This window comes from Scylla paramamosain, chromosome 1 (assembly GCF_035594125.1).
Source record: "Scylla paramamosain isolate STU-SP2022 chromosome 1, ASM3559412v1, whole genome shotgun sequence".
Taxonomy (NCBI): domain Eukaryota; kingdom Metazoa; phylum Arthropoda; class Malacostraca; order Decapoda; family Portunidae; genus Scylla; species Scylla paramamosain.
In genome coordinates this window covers 10,258,476-10,276,828 of record NC_087151.1, presented here as the reverse complement: position 1 = coordinate 10,276,828, position 18,353 = coordinate 10,258,476, and the positions used below count along the sequence as shown (strand labels likewise).

The following is an 18,353-nucleotide window of genomic DNA, read 5'->3' as shown; positions in this document are numbered from 1 at the left end:
ACACACAAGAAATAAGAGAAAAAGCAGAATATCAAAGTTTAAACAGAATGAATGAATAAATATACTGATACAAACTCAATGCAAGCAATGCTAATTTTTCTGTTGTTTTAGGTATTAAATTTGTAATTTTTTTCAGTTGTTCACTTTCATGACCCAACACTTAAAATTTGAAATTCATTATTTTGCATTAAGCAAATCAAAATTCATATCAGGTGTCCAGATCACAAAGTGCATTCACACACTTCATGCACCATATCTGCTCTGTGCTGTTCTTACATATATTCCCAACAATCTTTATGATAAAGTTATATATGTTAGAGAACTCCATCTGTAATCTTAATCCAGAACCAATGACCTTGGTTGCACATGTGTTAGGCAGTGAAGCTTACCTCCAAAATAGCTGGTCCATCTTTGTTGTAAATAATGGTTTATATTAGCAACTTTGTCAACAGTTTCTGGTCCTAGATCTGGAACCGATCCACTGGTGAGGTGCTCCAGGCGGAGGGGACCTGCTGGGGACACAGTGTTGTATCCTGTGGGACAGAGCAGGGTTTGTTCTATCTCTAGCATTGCTTTCATAGGTAAAAGGACATGTAAACTTCAGTACTTTGATACACCAGTGCATAAAACATGTAAGACATACCACTACCACTTGGAATTCAGATAAGTACTGTAAATAAGATAATGTAAATAAGCAAATAGGTAAATGTGATACAAAAAATAGCCAAAGAAAAATTAACAAAACAGATCCTACAAGCATTATATGAATGAAAAGTGACAGCAAAGAGCTTCACTTATGGTCACACATTAAGGAGCTCCTCAAAGAAATGGTTAATCACAACTACATATGCAGAATAACAAACACCTGAATATCACAACCTACCCGAGGAGTGAGTGTTGAGGGGATTATTAAGACCAAACTCTAGGTTGCCGGTGGTGTAAGGGGCTCCCTGTCTCCTTCTGGAGGAGTGCTGCCGGAGCTGACTCTTACTCCTCTTGTTGGCAGAACCAATTTGCTCTGCTCATCAAGAAACCAAACAACAAATTATATTAATTTTTCTGTTAATAGCAAATCCAAAGTAAAATATAATCAACTACCAAACATTCAACTAATATCATGAGGCTGTTTCACAATGTGTATGGCAGGTGAGCTACGGGAAACCCCAGACACTAGCTGACCATTTCAAGAACTGCCAAGAGAGAATCATGACAAATGACCTCAAAATAGCATGGTCTATTAAAGAAACAGCTGCTGATGAATGAAGGATTATAGCAATGAAGCAGTTCCCAATATCATCAACTTAATACCGGTAATAATTCAATCTGCCAATACTGAAATCCAAGGTTACCTCTAACCTCCAAGCCATGAAATATCTTCCTTTCCTACAATTAGTACAATCAAATATGGCTTTGCTTCAAGGCATCCTAACAAACAATAAAGGAATGGCATTGGAGACAGCTGCCACATACTGTCTCTCACAAAACTGCCAAATCACTTTTGACAGATGAGAAGTTTAAAAATATATTAATTCCTAAATAAATCTATGTGTACTTGCAAATAGGTTGAAAGGATTGCACTATTTATATTCTAGAGCAGAAATGAAAACTGAAATGGCTACAGAAAGTTTAAAGAAATAGCATTCATTACTCTTACAAAAAAGCAAGTCTGTTAGATATAATAATCATATCAATACTGAACAAAACACCTAAAAATAAAGTGAGACTGCCTACCCAGCATCCTGTCCAGGCCAAAGTCTGAGGTTGGTGAAGGCAAATCATGGGTTGGCTCATCACTCTCTGTGTCTGACGTCACTGAGCCTCCATACACCAGTGAGGTGCGGCCATGTCTGGTCTGTTCCAAAAGATAAAAGATATAAATATACAAATCACTCTTAAAGATTACCATAATAGTTTTGAATAAAAAATGTACATAAACAGCTACATAATGTTTCAAATATACCACAATACACTGTACCTTTGTATTCTGTCGCAATATTTCCCTGTGTATATCTTCAGCTGTTATACCCTCCACTTCTCGATGGTTTTTCATTTCCCTGGACTTAAGGAACTTTTCTGCTCTGCTCAGTTCTTTCCGACCATGAACAAGCAGCTCATCTTCTGCCCAGGCCTTCTTTGGGGTGCTGGACACTGGGGTGGTGACTTTGTGCTTTGATTGGCCACCATGCAGATCCCAAGTGCTGCCATGACCAGAAGCTCTACTGTACTTCTCTAAAATTTCTGTAGCAAACCTGACCTCTTCATCCTCACTGGCCTCACTTGTGCTGCCGTGGTGGTGGCTCCTGTGCAGCACTGGGTGGTGTGGGCCAGGGGAAGTGGTGCTCAGGGTAGGGTCTGTAGAGGCCTGACCACTGTCCCACACATTGCCATTGCTCTCCATGCTGCTCTTATCGCTGGAAACTGATGGACTGTTGTGGTTAACTGGTGAGGGTCTGGAGGATCTCTTGGCTTTTTTAGATTTGATGCGATTTACCAAACTGGAGTACTTTGCTTTCATGCGGTTGTATTTGGTTTCATGGATGCAAGAATTTTTATTGCAATGTGAGTGAGACTTTGCCAAGTGCTGAGTTTTTAATTCCTTAACTTTGTTTTCCTGAGCTTTTAATTCCTCTAAGTCACCCTCTAAACTTTTACGCCTTTCTTGCAATTCGATCAAGATTTCATCATATCTCTTTTCTTCATCCTCAAGTCTTTTTTTCCCTCCTGTTATACCTTCAAATGTTGCTCTGGCATTCTCTTGCACTTCATTCATAGCATCTCCTTCATCTTGCTTTCTTTCATCATTCATTTCAACTGATTTTTCCTCACTAGCCTCAATGCCTTCTTCAGGCTGTCCCTCCTGTGCCAAACTGTCCATTTTTTGTTCATATTCAATTCTGAACTCTGTTAATTTATTTTCCAGCTCAGTTTTTTGTCTCATCAACTCAGCTCTAAATTCAGACTTGAGTTTACCCACGTCACCCTCATGCTCAGCTTCCAGGTCCTGCATGTGTCTTGCATGAGAGTCTTCCAGCTCACTCAGCTCTCTCTCATGCTCATCCTTGAGAGCAGTCAAGCGAGCTGAATGATTCCTTTTTTCCAGAGTTTCCTACATAGCAAAGAAATAAGAGTTACACTATGATATAATGCATATTTCTCAATTTTTTTAGTTAAAATCTTGTGAGGCATTTGTAATACTAAGATTATCATTATTATAAGAAGCTGAAAGCCATATATAAATGTATAATGATTCTTAATTATTTACCAGGTAGTTTCAATGAAGAAAATTTGTTTGCTTTTGTCCTTTATCTTTTATGGATTCTCATAATACGCAATGCCTGTCTCAATTCAACTGAGGAACTAATTGGAAAGGATGGTTTAAGGATTGACAATGTTATAAAAGTAAACCCTGTAAGTGAGAACATAACTCTGGTGACATGTTACAATGCTGTCTGTTATGCTGGACTTACTCTTTCCTTGGCCTGTCTTGCTGCTTTCTCCAGTTCTTCATCAAGCTTCTCTTCCAATGTGGCCAGTTGCCGATTGTGCTCTCGCTTGATTTGTGTCTGTCTCTGTCGCAGCACCTCAGTCATGCTCATCTCCAGTTCTGACACTGCTGCTGCTGCTGCTGCTGAGTCATTGCTGCTTCTGAGGAAACATTACAATGAGGTATTGTTTGGGTTTCATATAATCCAGGTTCACTTTATAAGTTTTTTTCAGAGTTGGCATGAACAAATAAATACTGAAAATGACATAACAATATGAGGATATATACAAATTCCTGACACAAGTAATACAATATCATAAACAAATAGACATGGTACTACTTTACAAGAAAATAAGCATGGAACGTTTTTTCTTCTGAATTACAAAACTACAGCAGAGTTACAGTTTTCTTATCATTTCATAAAAAAAAATCATACAGTATAGGTAATGCAACATTAGTCACACAGTGCTTCCTTGCATCACACACATTCATGCAGCCTTGCAGACCCTCATCTTGTAAATTGAAAACCAAGTGGACTCAAAGTTATATTGCTTTCATTATTTGCATTCCATTCTTTTCTTTTAGTCTTTCATCATATTATATAACCTTAAATGCATTTAAATCTATTCAAGTCATGCATACAATCTCTGCATTATCCTCATCTTCTCTATTCTTTCAGTATGACCTAATTCCCTTACTATACTTTTCTCTATTTTTCTCCTAAATAGCTTCTGAACACTCCATCTCTCATGCATGCCTCCACTCATGTCAAAACCTTTGTACTTTCTTCATTCTTATTCACAATATTTCTACTCAGTGTCTCACATCCATGCTGGAGGCCTGGTATCAAAGCTCCTTCATCCGAACACTTTACTGCTTCTAGTAATGCCAGGATAGGAAATGCATTGCATGAGGTGCTCATAGTACAATAATTCAAACCACATCAATATTGGAAAGATACAGAAGGATTAAAAAGTTTAAACAACCAATGAACATCTTTGTTAATGCTACACCTCAAGTGCTCTACCATGATACTACTGCCTGCTACAAACTCTTGGTACTGTCTAGAAGAGAGAGAAAAGAGAGAGAGAGAGAGAGAGAGAGAGAGAGAGAGAGAGAGAGAGAGAGAGAGAGAGAGAGAGAGAGAGAGAGAGAGAGAGAGAGAGAGAGAGAGAGAGAGAGAGAGAGAGAGAGAGAGAATTACTGATATGAGAGAATATACATGTTAATAATACCAACTCATAGAGAAACCTGTAGCTATGTACAGTAGTAGTTTGTATCTGTTAGTATAATAGATGCATTAATAGTGATTTACTTTTAATAATAATAATTTTACATATGTATATACAGTCATGCTTGATCAAGTGAGTCTTAGACTAGCAAGGCAAGCATGTATGTTGTATGCGTATGTATAGTGGCGGAACAGTGGAAAAGCAAGACACACTATTAACTTCTATACTGTATGTGCCTTTTTCAATATCTATCAAACAGAATGACTATAGTATAACTTGATCCACTTCAAGTAAACACTCCAACTGATGTTACTGTCATAGCAAATACCAATGCAGCATGGCACATGAAAGTTGGGTCTGACAAGCTGGTGTTGGGTGCACATCTCCTTAGGTGGAGGGAGGGAGTCAGACTGTGTTTACATGCCACGCATTTACCTGTCTGTGCTGGGACTCTGTTCAAATTCCACTGAACCAGCTACACCTATAAGTTGGCACTGCAGCAAGCAGATTTTCAATTATTGTTAATTATTTGATGAGTTCATTAGTACTTATTATAAATAATGTGTCTCCAAATAGCAAACAGCAAAATATCATGATTCAACAATGACTTCATGTATGATTAATATCTAACATCATTCTCAAACAATTGCACAATAAAACTACACTAATATTTTTTATGAATAAATCTTCAATTTAGGATCTACAGTCAGCCAATATCCACCTGCTAACAGCAAGGAGTAAGTGATACTAAAAAATTAACAGCCTGAATATAGCACCAATCACTATTGCATAAACCACTGACTTATTTTAAAAATACCTATTATAAATCCAAAAGTTGACAGAATTAGAAAATGAGTCACCCTCCTCAAGAGTCATCATTTGTAAACCTACCTAAACAAAGGAAGATACCAAATAAGACTGAACACCATCTAAAAGTTGTGACCTCTCAAACAACTGAGCCACATACACCGTGTTGCTGTGAGCATCAGTCTTCTCTCCCGTCCAGGCCTAAAGGCAGAGATGTGAGGAAATGCAAGTAAATGTATGTACAACTGTAAATGCTTTATCTTGGCTTTACCTGTCTCTAAACCCTGCCTGCCTAGTAAACAAATGGATAAGTAAATCTGCTCAGTTCAAGTTAACAGTTTTGCAGTATAACTGCTGCATTGAAAGATGTAAATTTTCCACATCTTTGAATATGGACAGAATGAAGAGATTTCTGCATGAATACTTTCCTTGATGAGAAATTTTAAATACAGCAAAATTACTTGTCTCAAACTATAAGGTAAAAATTCACAATGACTATGTGAATTTTGATGACTGAAAGCAAGAGCCTTAAATATAATAATTTCCTATTATGACAAACAGATTAATGAGTTGCCACTTACAAGTAGTTCTTTCTTTGAAGCTGTGATTTCAAGCCTTCATCTCAGGCCAAATGTTCTTGCAATTTACATCAATGACATCATTAATAATCAAATCCTAATCCAAATTATCATTATCATAGTAATTATACTTCTCAGGTCAAAAAGATTTAGCCAAACTTAAGTATTATTATATATATATATATATATATATATATATATATATATATATATATATATATATATATATATATATATATATATATATATATATATATATATATATATATATATATATATATATACACACACACACACACACACACACCCAATGTTTAAAAGTTTAGTCAGATATTGCATGACATGATTAATGAATTATGTCTATGTATGTAAAAAAATAATACATACACATAATGTTTGCTGCTTTGTTTTATATAAGACAGTGGTTTAGATAAGATGCTAGGAAATATGCTCAATGGATTCAGGAAAATACAAAATATAATTCCCATGTCCAAATAAGATAAGCCAAGTATGATTTAGATTACAAATAACTTGTTTGCATTACATTAAGTAAGAGCACATTAACTGAAACCTTTGCTTGCATGAAAGTGTGTGAATGAAGGCATAATAATACCAGCATACAAACACAGATACAAGACACTTACGACATGACATACAAACTAAATACAAAAATGCTCCTTCAATAATCCCTCACTAATATCTTACGTACTAAAAACTAATACATGAGTCCATTCTTTATAGCCTTTTCTTACCACTATGCATTCTCATTCAACATGTCTTGTATTTTCTTTCACTCATCATTCATTCTTTTTTCTTGTATATGCAATGTTCATAATTTTTTTTTCATGTTTTAGAAGATCCGAGTTCACTCTGCTCAGCAATAATAGAAAGATTGCAGCAAGAAAAAGAAACAGACAATCTCCTAAAATCACACTTAAATCTTAAAAATTTCCTCCTTCCCATTAAGTCAGTCATGCAAAGTATTGTCACAGATGTCAAATGGCTCATCAAGTGGTGACCCTGTAGCAATTACGCAGGTGGATATAGTGATCTATTTCAATGTGCAAATACCTTGAACTATATTATGACAAATCATAACATAATATGATATATTTAATTAAAATATGATACAAGTTTATTTTAGGAATGTGATTATATATTAATTTTGTCTAAGAAACAAATGGCATCTACATTTTAAGATACCTATTTTCAGTCTCCTTACTTTAAAATTTTTTTAAAGGGGCGCAACAGGCGAAAATGTTATCTTGGTTATTTCTTACCCAATCGAGCTGAAATATTTACACACAATAGAGTTCTGAACATACATTATTTTTGGGCGAAGTGCTGTTTCTCCAAAAGTCAGAGTTATAAGCCATTTTCTTTTTTTTTCTACTTTTTTTTAAATGAGCTAATCTATGAAAAAACTTACCTTATGTCTTTTTGCTTGACACAGTAGTTAGATCAAGTATTGTACTACAATCCTGACCCAAAGTTTGTAGATCAAACAAAAATTAGATTTTACAAATTTTTGTTTTTGTACTACTGAAAAAAGGAAAATAGACTGAAAATTGATTGATAAATTTTTGAGATATACTCATTTGAAGCTAAAGATTTTTAGTTTTGAGAAAAACGCATTTAAAGTTTTGCTTACATTTACTAACAATAAAAAAAACTTACGAATTACATGGGGGCAAGATAGGACATTTATACCAACTACTAGTGTGCCCCACCCTGGTATGATGTATTTGTTAGTCTCTTCCTCTTCCTTCCAGCCTGGGTTTCCTGCTGTGTATCCTCTCCTGCTTTTGTTTTCTTTTTGTGTCTTGGTGTTTGGTGCCTCTTTCTCTCCTTATCTCTTCTCTCTTGTGCTTTGGTGATGGGGCTAGACACTCCAAATCCAATGCACTGCAGCAAATTGGACTCAGAGTAACCAAAATTGTGCTCCCAGATTGTCATCTGAGACACAAAGTGTGTCCTGTGCAGTCCAGTGTATTTGTCCTTTGACACCTTCCTCCAGACTTTTGAGTGTAGACTCTTGTTTGGATTCTGGATGCATCCAGAGAGGCACTTCTGCAGCAGTGCTGGATTTGCAAGGTCTTTGTAAACACCCTTTATAAGCTCCAGCTGCTCACCAGGCATGTTGGACAGGTAGAGCTTCTTGGTGCTGTGAGGCTCTGGCTCCTTCCCCAGAGCCTCTGCCCTCTGCATGAAGCACCAAGACTCTTCTCCAGGAGGACAGAGACTATGCTGTAAGACATCCTTGACAGACAGGTGGTAAAAGATGACATGGTTGGTGGTGCTGCAGTCCTGGGAGTCTCACATGAACAAATGACTGAGCATTCCGAGTTCATCCCCCTTGTTATTGACAACAACCTCGACGTTCTTCGTGCATTTGCCACAGATCATGTTGCTGAAGAGACTTCGTAGCTGTGTACTATTCAGCAGCACATTCGTCTATGATATCACACCTGGAGATGGAGGTGTACATGGAAGAGGTAGTGGTGGGTGTTGATGGGTTGCTGCAGCTGATGTCGTGGTGGGGATTCTGGTGGTGGTGGTGGTGGTTGCGGGGATGATGTTTGATGTTCCACTCCATCTGCTCTTCTGGCAAGCTGCAGCTGTCAAGCTGCTATACCACGTTGTTGCCTCACCTTCCCTATCTTGCTCTTAGGCACTGTGCTCAGAAATTCAACAGAGCAATGAAGGCAAAAGCGACACGCCGCTACACATGTTTGGTGGCAAGGCAGCACTGAGGCCATCGATGGTCGACCTGACTGTGTGACCTTGACAGCCAATCCATCCAGCTGCTGCCCGCCTTTAGGCTGCCAGGTGTAGGAGGCCTCAAAAATAAAACTGCAAAAACCCCATATTTCTAGCTTTCATGAGACCTAGAACATCAACACTAGTAAAAAAGGATATTTAAAAGGCCAGCATGCTCATCAAGCCCTTTAAATTAATGCATTGATGACATTTAAACTTTTCCCTAGAAACATCTTGCCTGAATCTAAGAGAATATAGAGAAAGACAGAAAACTCATTTTTTTAAGGTAAACTCATCCAGCTATGCCCCTTAAGTAATCACCATATACTTAATAATGCTGTGAACAACTATGCATTATTCTTGTCTAAGACTGAATGAAACAATGAATTCCATGTTGAAAGGTTTTGACAAAAGCTAAGAAATATATGTTTTTAAAGCATTTTAGAAATGCACAGGCAATAAATTTCTGCCTAATAAATTGTAAAGCTGCCTGTTCATATGATATGGAACTTAAATTAAAGTATAAATACACAATAAGAATAAAAATACAATGACACATATAAGTGACATGTGCAAGCCTTCCCATACCTGGCAGCAGCAGCCTGTGTGGCATCAATCTCCTCCTGCTTACTTGTCTTTTGTTGGAAGTACAGCTCCTTCAAATCCTTATCCAGTTCCTGCATTTCCTGCAACACAACCAAGTACAAAACATTAAGTTAAACACCAAGCAAAACTTAGTGTAACTGATTCACAACAAAAGTAATTTCCTCATGGCTTCAGTGGCTTCTTCTTACTCAATAGGAAAAGTTTACTATTTGGAGGCCTTAAAATATGCACCAAATGTGAATAGATTTAATAACTGCTAACTTAGAAAACAAATGGCATATATTCACTATATTTAGTTATTTGATAGTTATGATAGCTGTCAAAACAAACGAGTATAACCGAAATATGTATAAATTTCTTTGAAGAGACAAAAGCAAATCAACAGCTCTCTTCCAGTTACCCTTAAGTCTCAGTAGAAGGAAAGATACCCTCACCTCCTCATGTTCCTTCAGCAGCTCCTCTTTCCTTTGCTGCATTTCTCTCACAAATTCTATTTTCAGCTGCTCCAACTCTTCTTCAGTCTTCTTTTCTAAGTCTTCAAGAAGCTTCTTTTTCCTCTTAACATGGTCCTCCTCTAGACAAGCTTTGGCCTCACTCAGACTTTTCTGATTCTCTTCCTTAACTTTTTGTAAAACTTGATTCTGTAATGATTCAAATGTCTTCTTCTCTTGATCTCTGAGCTTGAAGAGAGCAGAGTTGTGTTCCTGTCTGTGGAAATATGTTTGTGGTTGAGGATAAAAAAAACTTCTAGTAGCTTTTCAATTATACACAACACAAGTTATACATAAATATATATCCTCCATAGATTTTCATATAAATATTTATCCTTCATACATTACATATAAAATTCAACCAGATAAGATAAGAGCAAGTCCCACAAGTATTTAATGAAGCTTGCAAAAAAGCCCTGAAAAACATAGCTAAGAAAAAAAAAAAAAAAAAAAAAAAAAAAAAAAAAAAAATATATATATATATATATATATATATATATATATATATATATATATATATATATATATATATATATATATATAATTATATATATTGACGACAAACTTGTACATTTGGTATCAGCTGTCTTTCATCCATAGAATTAATAAATGTTTCTGGATGAAAAATCCCCTCAACAACTCTTCTACAATTAATTTTTACAAAGATCATGTTTAATTTTAAATGTAAAGACTACTACCTAATTTGAATTCTAAGTTGAAATACAGAAAATACACACTTTAATTTCTCCTTCAATTCATGATATTCTTTGTTCAACTGTTCCTTCAAAACCTTCAGCTGAGTCTCATGTTGGCGTCTCAACTCACTGACCTCCGCCTCTTGCTGTGTGGCCTGGATCTAAGGAACAATAATACATGTAGAGTCAAGTTATTCATGACCCATAACTTTTTCATACACCTATTACTAAAAATTAATAGAGTATTTATTCCTTCTGTGGTTTAGTCCTCTGTGTGGTTTAGTTGTACACTTTGCTCCCATGTTGGAGGAATGCTGTCATTGCATTCCTTATATAATGTGAAAAGCAATGAAATGTGATGGAGTAAGGTTTAAAACTCATCTTTCTCTGTACCTTAAACACAGATCTCACTAAAACATATAGCTAAACAATAAAACATTTACAGACTTCTGATAAAAAAATAACAACTTCTCCATAACTTTATCCATTTACTTACTGGAAAAAAAAAATAATAATAATAAAAAAATGACAAATACACAAAACTGAACAATATCTAAAAAGACTAATGTGATTCTCCTCACAGCAAGACACACACCTGATTTTTCTGTTGCAGATCCTCCTGACTCATCTTAACTTCAGGCTGGGAGTCATCATTATCATCATCTCCTGAACTGTAATCATCCTGCAAATACAAAAACCATACATCATTAACACCAGTAGTCTTGTACACACCAGAATTGTTATTGGGGATAAGTGATCTCTTGTAGTTGTGTGATTATGATGGAATAATTATTTTTCCTATATTAACCTATATCTGCTATGTTGCAAGTCCACATATTTCCACCATGCAATACTGTACATGTAAGGGAATTAAGAAGTGTGAAATCAAAGTGAAAATCCCTTTAGCAAAAACTTTTTTTGTGTCAACTAAACAATGTTGAGTAAGAAAGATTTCTTTATATGGGTCATTCCAACACATAGCCTTATAAGTGCATGAAAATGCAAAATGATAAAAAAAAAAAAATTAGAAATAAACATTACTTACTTATTGTGTCAGAAGCATGAATAATATATTTTCTTTGCTATTATTTATCAAGCAATACCTGCTCTCCCAAAAAGAATAAAAGGTACAGTGAAAGGAAGGATGAAATGTTACTCTGTGCAAATCATACCAGATGAGAAAATAGAAAAGTGTGCATGAATAAAAACTTTACCTCACTTTCCTCTTCTTTTGTCATAAGCTGAGTAAGGTTAACAGTGACATTTTTTATGGTTCCTGAAGGCTTGGGCTCCTCACCTCCACCTCTCTCTTCTGTCTTTCCACTCAACTTTGCCACAACACGGTCAAGAGGGTTAACTTTTCTATTTTTTGGTGCTCCCTCCAACTCAAGCTTCCTGTCTTCTTGCTGTTTAGGTTCAAGTGTCTTAACATTTTGACTTTTTATCCCTGAAGTCTGTGTGTTTTGATTTGCTGGGGAGTTTTGTTGGGCTTTACCTCCTGAGGAATTAGCTGGATCTTGTTTGTTATGCTGACTTTGTATAGCTGAATTCTCACCACTAGATTTTTGCACCATATTATTTCCAGTTTCAGGAGGTTTAGTCTGCTGGGGCTGCTTTACTGGAGACTGTATGGTTTTTGCTTCAGATTTTTTCTTTGTTTCCTTCTCTGCATTATCCTTTTCCTTTCTAAAGTCCCTGAGAGGGTCATGAGTCTTGTCCTGTGGCTGGGGCTTCTCTGGGTACTCAGCAGCCCAAGGATCTGGTCCATGAGGCAGAGTAGACTGTTGTTTTAGAGGCAGGGGAGCTGGCTGTGAGAGCAGCAGGTCAGAGGCATCTTGGAGCATCAGTCCAGCTCGTACACCTTCATTCAGATCATCCCTGTCTCTGAACATGGTATCTTCCTCCTATAGGTTATGAGAGATTATGATTGTTATAATATTAAACCTGACTGTAAGTGCTTGAAGGCAACACCCACACACAACATGCATTATGTACACTTATCCCTTGCAGTAGAAAAATGCAACAAAAAATCAATATTAAATGCTTTCCTTTAAGTTAATTAAATGGAAAACTGACAGGGATACCATTCAACAAGAATCAGTAGTTGCTACTGGCTCTACTACAACTTCTCACTGAGACTGAAGAACATGTCTCAAATGAATATATGCATTCATCAATGTAAAAAAGACCAATTAATTTTGTATAAGAGTGTGTGAAAATATTATCAGCTCTTTAAGGTGAGACAATAATCCAAGGTGAAGGACTGGTGTACTGGAATATTTAAGCTTTGTCCCATATCACTTTCTTAATTCCTCAACACATTTAAGACTGATCACTATCTGCACTATACAGCTGAATGTGATTAGAATCAGCGATTTATAACCCTCTTCCATTCATGGCTTAATTCAATATGGCACATGAAATCTATTACCCACATTTTTTTCTTTTCTTATGTAGGAAGGAAACTGATCAAGGACATGAAAACTATAAACTTTAAAAACTGTTATCATATTTTTTAAGTTTCTTGAATCCCTTGATTTTTTCAGGCATCTCTGTTATCCTTTTAAAATTTCCATGGCTAATTTACCCATGTTGAAAGCCACTGGATTAGATAATTAATTCAAATAAATTATTAAAAAGGACAAACAAAACAAAATTCTGAGCTACAGAAAGATGCTACAGGTTGTAGGTACAAGAAACAAAGGAGCATCACATGGTCATGGTTACACATAAATCCTTCTTAGTACACTATTTGAAAAGATAACAATGTGAATTTCTTAAACAATGGATTTAATTTTTTTTTATCTTGAGGATAAGCTTTCAGTACTCACAGGATCCTCAGCTTCACTATCATATTCCTCTTCCTCTTCATATTCCTCCTCCTCATCTTCACCCCCATTCTCTTCTTCTTCCTCTTCTTCCTCCTCATCCAGCTCCTCATCATACTCTTCCTCAGATGTGTGAAACTCCAAGTCATCTGTCCTGAAGTCAAAGCGAATGTTCCTGGTTTCCTTGGGCTGCAGCAGCTGCATGCGGTCCAGTCCTGCAACACCACCACAGTAACACATAGCTCACACAACTAAGAGTAACACAAAGGTAAACAGAAAGCCCTAAAAAGCAATAAATGAATGTGTATAATACTTGTATAATTTTGAAATCAGTATGTACTTTAAAAATGTTTCTTGAATTACTGTATCACTGTGGATGTGTAATCAAGGTGAAAATATTAAAAGCAGCTTTTTAAAACACTGATTTTTAGCAGGTGCAATTGTCATGTTAACTGTGATATAATCTTCCACTCTCACATTTGCAATTCTACTTACTTCCATAGCTCTCTTGTACACAGGAGACAATGTCAAAGTAAAAATGGTGCATGTTTTTAATCATAAGAAGAAGAAGAAAAAAAAAAAAAAAATCCACAAGTATTTTTGAGCATGATCTTGTTAAAAAATATTTGTTATAAGAATAAAGATCAGAAAAAAAGGCTAAAAGCAGCCTCTTCACAATCAGCACAGACAACAAAATCATTACTCATTACTCCCTTCACAACTGTATTGAGTCCAGCAAAGCACCTCCACTCACCCTGAGAAGCCATGCCTGACTGACTGGAGTTTTGACAAGCATTCCAGCCAAACCCACTCCTCATCAATAAATCAATGCACTTACTAGACAACATGCAAGAGGTCACATCACACAGACCATCCTGAGGCAATGCTGGACAGGGACATGTAAGACTAAGCAAAGCACAGCGAGATATAATACTAGAGAAAAGAGGGAGAAAACAATGCATGTGCTGAGAAAAGTTCCAAATGATGAGCTGGGGATAGATAATATCTTCATTGATCACATTCCATGACTGTAATTATGTCTGAAGGATCATATAAAAGATGCCAACCAGGATCCAGAGTCTAAAACAAAAATGATACTGGGAGAGGTGACAGAGTATTAAATTTGTTCTCTGGTTGAAAATACACATTTTTTTTCCAGCCAAGTACCTTCAGAATATCAAGTATAAGAAATAGGTAGTCACAATACTGATGCTTCCAAATACATAATGAGGAATGAGAAAACTAGTGCTGTACTAGGAAAATTGACTTTATGCTTTTGTAAAATGGAAACATATTAACTATCTATCTACCTATATATCAGGCTGACATATTCTGTTGAGAGTTAAATGAAAGACAAAAGAGTAGGGCTTCTTCTATGGAAATATAGATATATGGAATAAACTGGAAGAAGAGATGGTAGAGGTGAGGAATGTATATCAGCTAAAGGAAAAACCATGACAAATATAAATGCATAAGTGTAGCTTAGGCCCTGTATACTACAAGCTGATAAATATGAAATCTGAGGTAAATACAATCACTCACAAATATTCCCTCACATCTCTCTAATGGGAAATGAAATGGAAATTGTGTCAATGGATTAGTCAAAACACTGGCTTGCCTTGGGACTGTCCCCGGCCTGCTGAGCCTCTTGCCAACACAGGTCCCTTCAGGATGGACTTTGGGGGAGAAGAGAGACCTTGGTCTGTGCTGTCCCCAAGCCCTTGGTCCTCCCCTCTCCTTCCCCCTGCTTGCTTCCCAGGCCACCTGCCATTCCCTTGCTGCTCCTGGGTGTTGGGTCTCCTCAAAGAGTGAAGCCCTTGTCCTGAAAATGTAAAGTCTCCTAGCATTTTGTCCACTGTAAATTGTATGTTCACACAATATGGTGCAAGATTAATAAAAATTCATCAGCATAATGAGTTTACTTTTGATGTAATGCAACCAAAATCTGTAATAGGCTCAATTTCTCAAGAAAAGTAAAGACAAATATAACAGTGATGGTGGAAAACCAGTGCCTATCAATTTAATAATCATCAATGTTCAGTAAGGCAGAAAATGTGATAATAAGAGAGTTATGCAAAATTACAATGATGTGCATTCCCTTTCAAAGCAAAATGTAAAGAAAGCTTGTAAGATTAGAAGTAATTGCATAAACATAAATACAGATCACAGACATAAATAAAGATGTTCTTATGTATAATTTTTCTAGAAAGGCTTAACTAAAAATGGTGGTCAGTCACCAATTAATCAACATCAGTAACAGGACAGCTGTGATAAGGCTGTACATGGCAGCAACCAAATGCTTCAGAAACATAGTGAAATGATTATGATAGCAAGCCCAGATAACAAGATTAGCATCACCTATAAGTGTTCAATGGCTGAATGGGCTGAAACACTCAATTACCTAGAATAGCAGGCTTAATAAATAAAAAGCACAGAAACAGAAAAAATAACATGACAAAACATAAAAGATTGAAGTAATAAAATGGCAAAAAAATAAAATAAAATAAAAATAAAACGGGTAATAATAATAATAATAATAATAATAATAATAATAATAATAATAATAATAATAATAATAATAATACTGAAAATAATAAACAAATAAACAAATAATAATAATAATAATAATAATAATAATAATGAAAATAATAAACAAATACAATATGAATGAAATAAATAAATAAATAAGAAGATAAATAAATAAATGCATGAATGAATGAGAAAATAAATAAATCAACTAAGGCTATAATGAAGAGGGACATGGTGAGTGTGTCGCAAACCATTCCCTTCCTGCCACCGTTTCACACAGGTGATTCCCAAGTCTGCAGGTGTTTCCCCAAATCACACAACACCTGCAGGGAAACTGAATACAAGTGTGCAGCTCCCCCCAACTCTCTCTCTCTCTCTCTCTCTCTCTCTCTCTCTCTCTCTCTCTCTCTCTCTCTCTCACCTTCCTTGCTGGCTAGGGGTTGCTGGCTGATGGACCCCACAGGTTTCAGGGGTGCCTGGAGAGAAGGAATAGAAAGCTGAGTTTTATGAAGACTATACTTTCATCAACTTCACCCTTATTTATCCTTGTATCTTAAGCATGAACTTTATTGTTGAACTTATTATTATCCATGAACTTTATCTCTGAACTTTATCTTTAAATTTAACTGTGAACTAGTATTATCAACATTATCCAAAATTTCGCCATGAACTAAATATTTGAATTTTTTCTCTGTTTCATCCCTCAAAGTCATGAAACTTATCCCTTGTGACTTACATACATTCAGCCATGATCTTTATTTCTGCCCTTTATCCATAATCTTAAATCAAGAACTTTATCTCTTTGGATTTAAGCCATTTACATTTTCCCATATTTATTACCGAACTTTATCTCTGTATTTTACCTATTTAACGCTTTTCACTCTTAAACATTACAGTGCACTTATACAAATATGCAGCATTATATATAATTAATCAAACAATTCACGTAAATCATAACGTAGCGGTGGTATTAAAGAATCAGTTCAAAATCGTAGTGGGAAAAAATAAAAAGCAGGTCTTGCATGACTTACTGCACACAACAACCAAGACATCACATTTCTCTATCCCTCATTCCCTCCCTCTGTTCCGTTTATCGTTCTCAAGTCCAGAGGTATCGGCAACATACCACTGCTGACTCACAATTCGGAGAAAAACCAAGTCACTACATTACTCCATTCTTCCGCCGGTTCAGTTTATCGTTCTCGAATAAAACTGTAACGGAATCACACCACTACAGTGACTCACAACTCGGGGAACATGGCCGGCAAGCGTGACCACTCCATTCACTTCAGCTCAAGGTGACATGTCACTACTCGGTAATTCATAAGTCACTGCCTGTGCTCAATGGTGAATTCATATGATAAACAGCACACTAGTTTTTGCACTTCATAAATCATCAATTAACTAACCCGTTATGTAATTTTATTTACATTAAAGAGTATCGCAATTAATAATAAGGGGAATAAGGGGATAAGGCAACAGATAGGGTTATGACAGCGCTGCTCCTCCCACCGAGAAATAGCTGTGAGCCAAGACGAAAGCCGTAAGCCAAGATCTAGGCCATGAGCCAAATCGAAGCCGTGAGTCAAGATCTAACCCATGAGCCAAGATAGAAGCTGTGAGCCAAAACCGAAACCGTGAACCATCGAGCTGATTACCGCAACGCACCAGCCAAGCGGCTTCCAAGAGTGACGTCACGGATAGGAAGCCCTGCAGCCATGCAATTTGCAGCAGCATCATTAAGAGGGACAAAAGTTCGCAGCAACACAATCAAGCAACACAAAGGTCAGTGGGCGGCGAGCATGACATTCTGCTGAAAATCGTCTGAATGTCACATGATCTGCGTGCTGCTTTACGAACATGGAGGGAGAGGCGAGGGGATGAGTACTGGGCTTATAAATTGGTGACTCAATGAGCGCAAACAACTAAAGGCCATCCCGCTGGCTGGACTGTGAAGGCCATCCCTGTTTTGAAATTGGTCCTTGTATGGAGACACCAACCCTTTTATATATATATATATATATATATATATATATATATATATATATATATATATATATATATATATATATATATATATATATATATATATATATATATATATATATATATATATAGGAGGGACACTGGCCAAGGGCAACAAAAATCCAATAAATAAAAATAAAGCCCACTGAGATGCCAGTCCCATAAAAGGGTCCAAAGCGGTAGTAAAAAAAATGAAGGATAAGTATCTTGAAACCTCCCTCTTGAAGGAATTCAAGTCATAGGAAGGTGGAAATACAAAAGCAGGCAGGGAGTTCCAGAGTTTACTAGAGAAAGGGATGAATGATTGAGAATACTGGT

The 18,353-nt window shown here is 36.3% G+C and overlaps 1 protein-coding gene across 2 annotated transcripts in view; it reads right to left on the bottom strand.

Annotated features, from left to right (window-relative positions):
• The window catches only part of LOC135100096 (uncharacterized), a 38,270-nt gene that overhangs the window by 3,060 nt on the left and 16,857 nt on the right, over positions 1–18,353 (bottom strand). Inside the window, exons 5-17 of one of the 2 annotated variants that reach the window (XM_064003058.1) lie at positions 16,432–16,486; positions 15,100–15,303; positions 13,485–13,696; positions 11,868–12,557; positions 11,249–11,335; positions 10,696–10,814; positions 9,902–10,175; positions 9,450–9,547; positions 3,468–3,645; positions 1,976–3,106; positions 1,732–1,852; positions 884–1,018; positions 390–509 (exon numbers count right to left, since the gene is read on the bottom strand). In XM_064003058.1, coding sequence (XP_063859128.1) covers positions 390–509; positions 884–1,018; positions 1,732–1,852; positions 1,976–3,106; positions 3,468–3,645; positions 9,450–9,547; positions 9,902–10,175; positions 10,696–10,814; positions 11,249–11,335; positions 11,868–12,557; positions 13,485–13,696; positions 15,100–15,303; positions 16,432–16,486 — 3,424 coding nt within the window. Of the gene's footprint in view, positions 1–389; positions 534–883; positions 1,019–1,731; positions 1,853–1,975; positions 3,107–3,467; positions 3,646–9,449; positions 9,548–9,901; positions 10,176–10,695; positions 10,815–11,248; positions 11,336–11,867; positions 12,558–13,484; positions 13,697–15,099; positions 15,304–16,431; positions 16,487–18,353 lie in introns of both variants that reach the window. The other variant, XM_064003047.1, reaches the window with a different exon arrangement.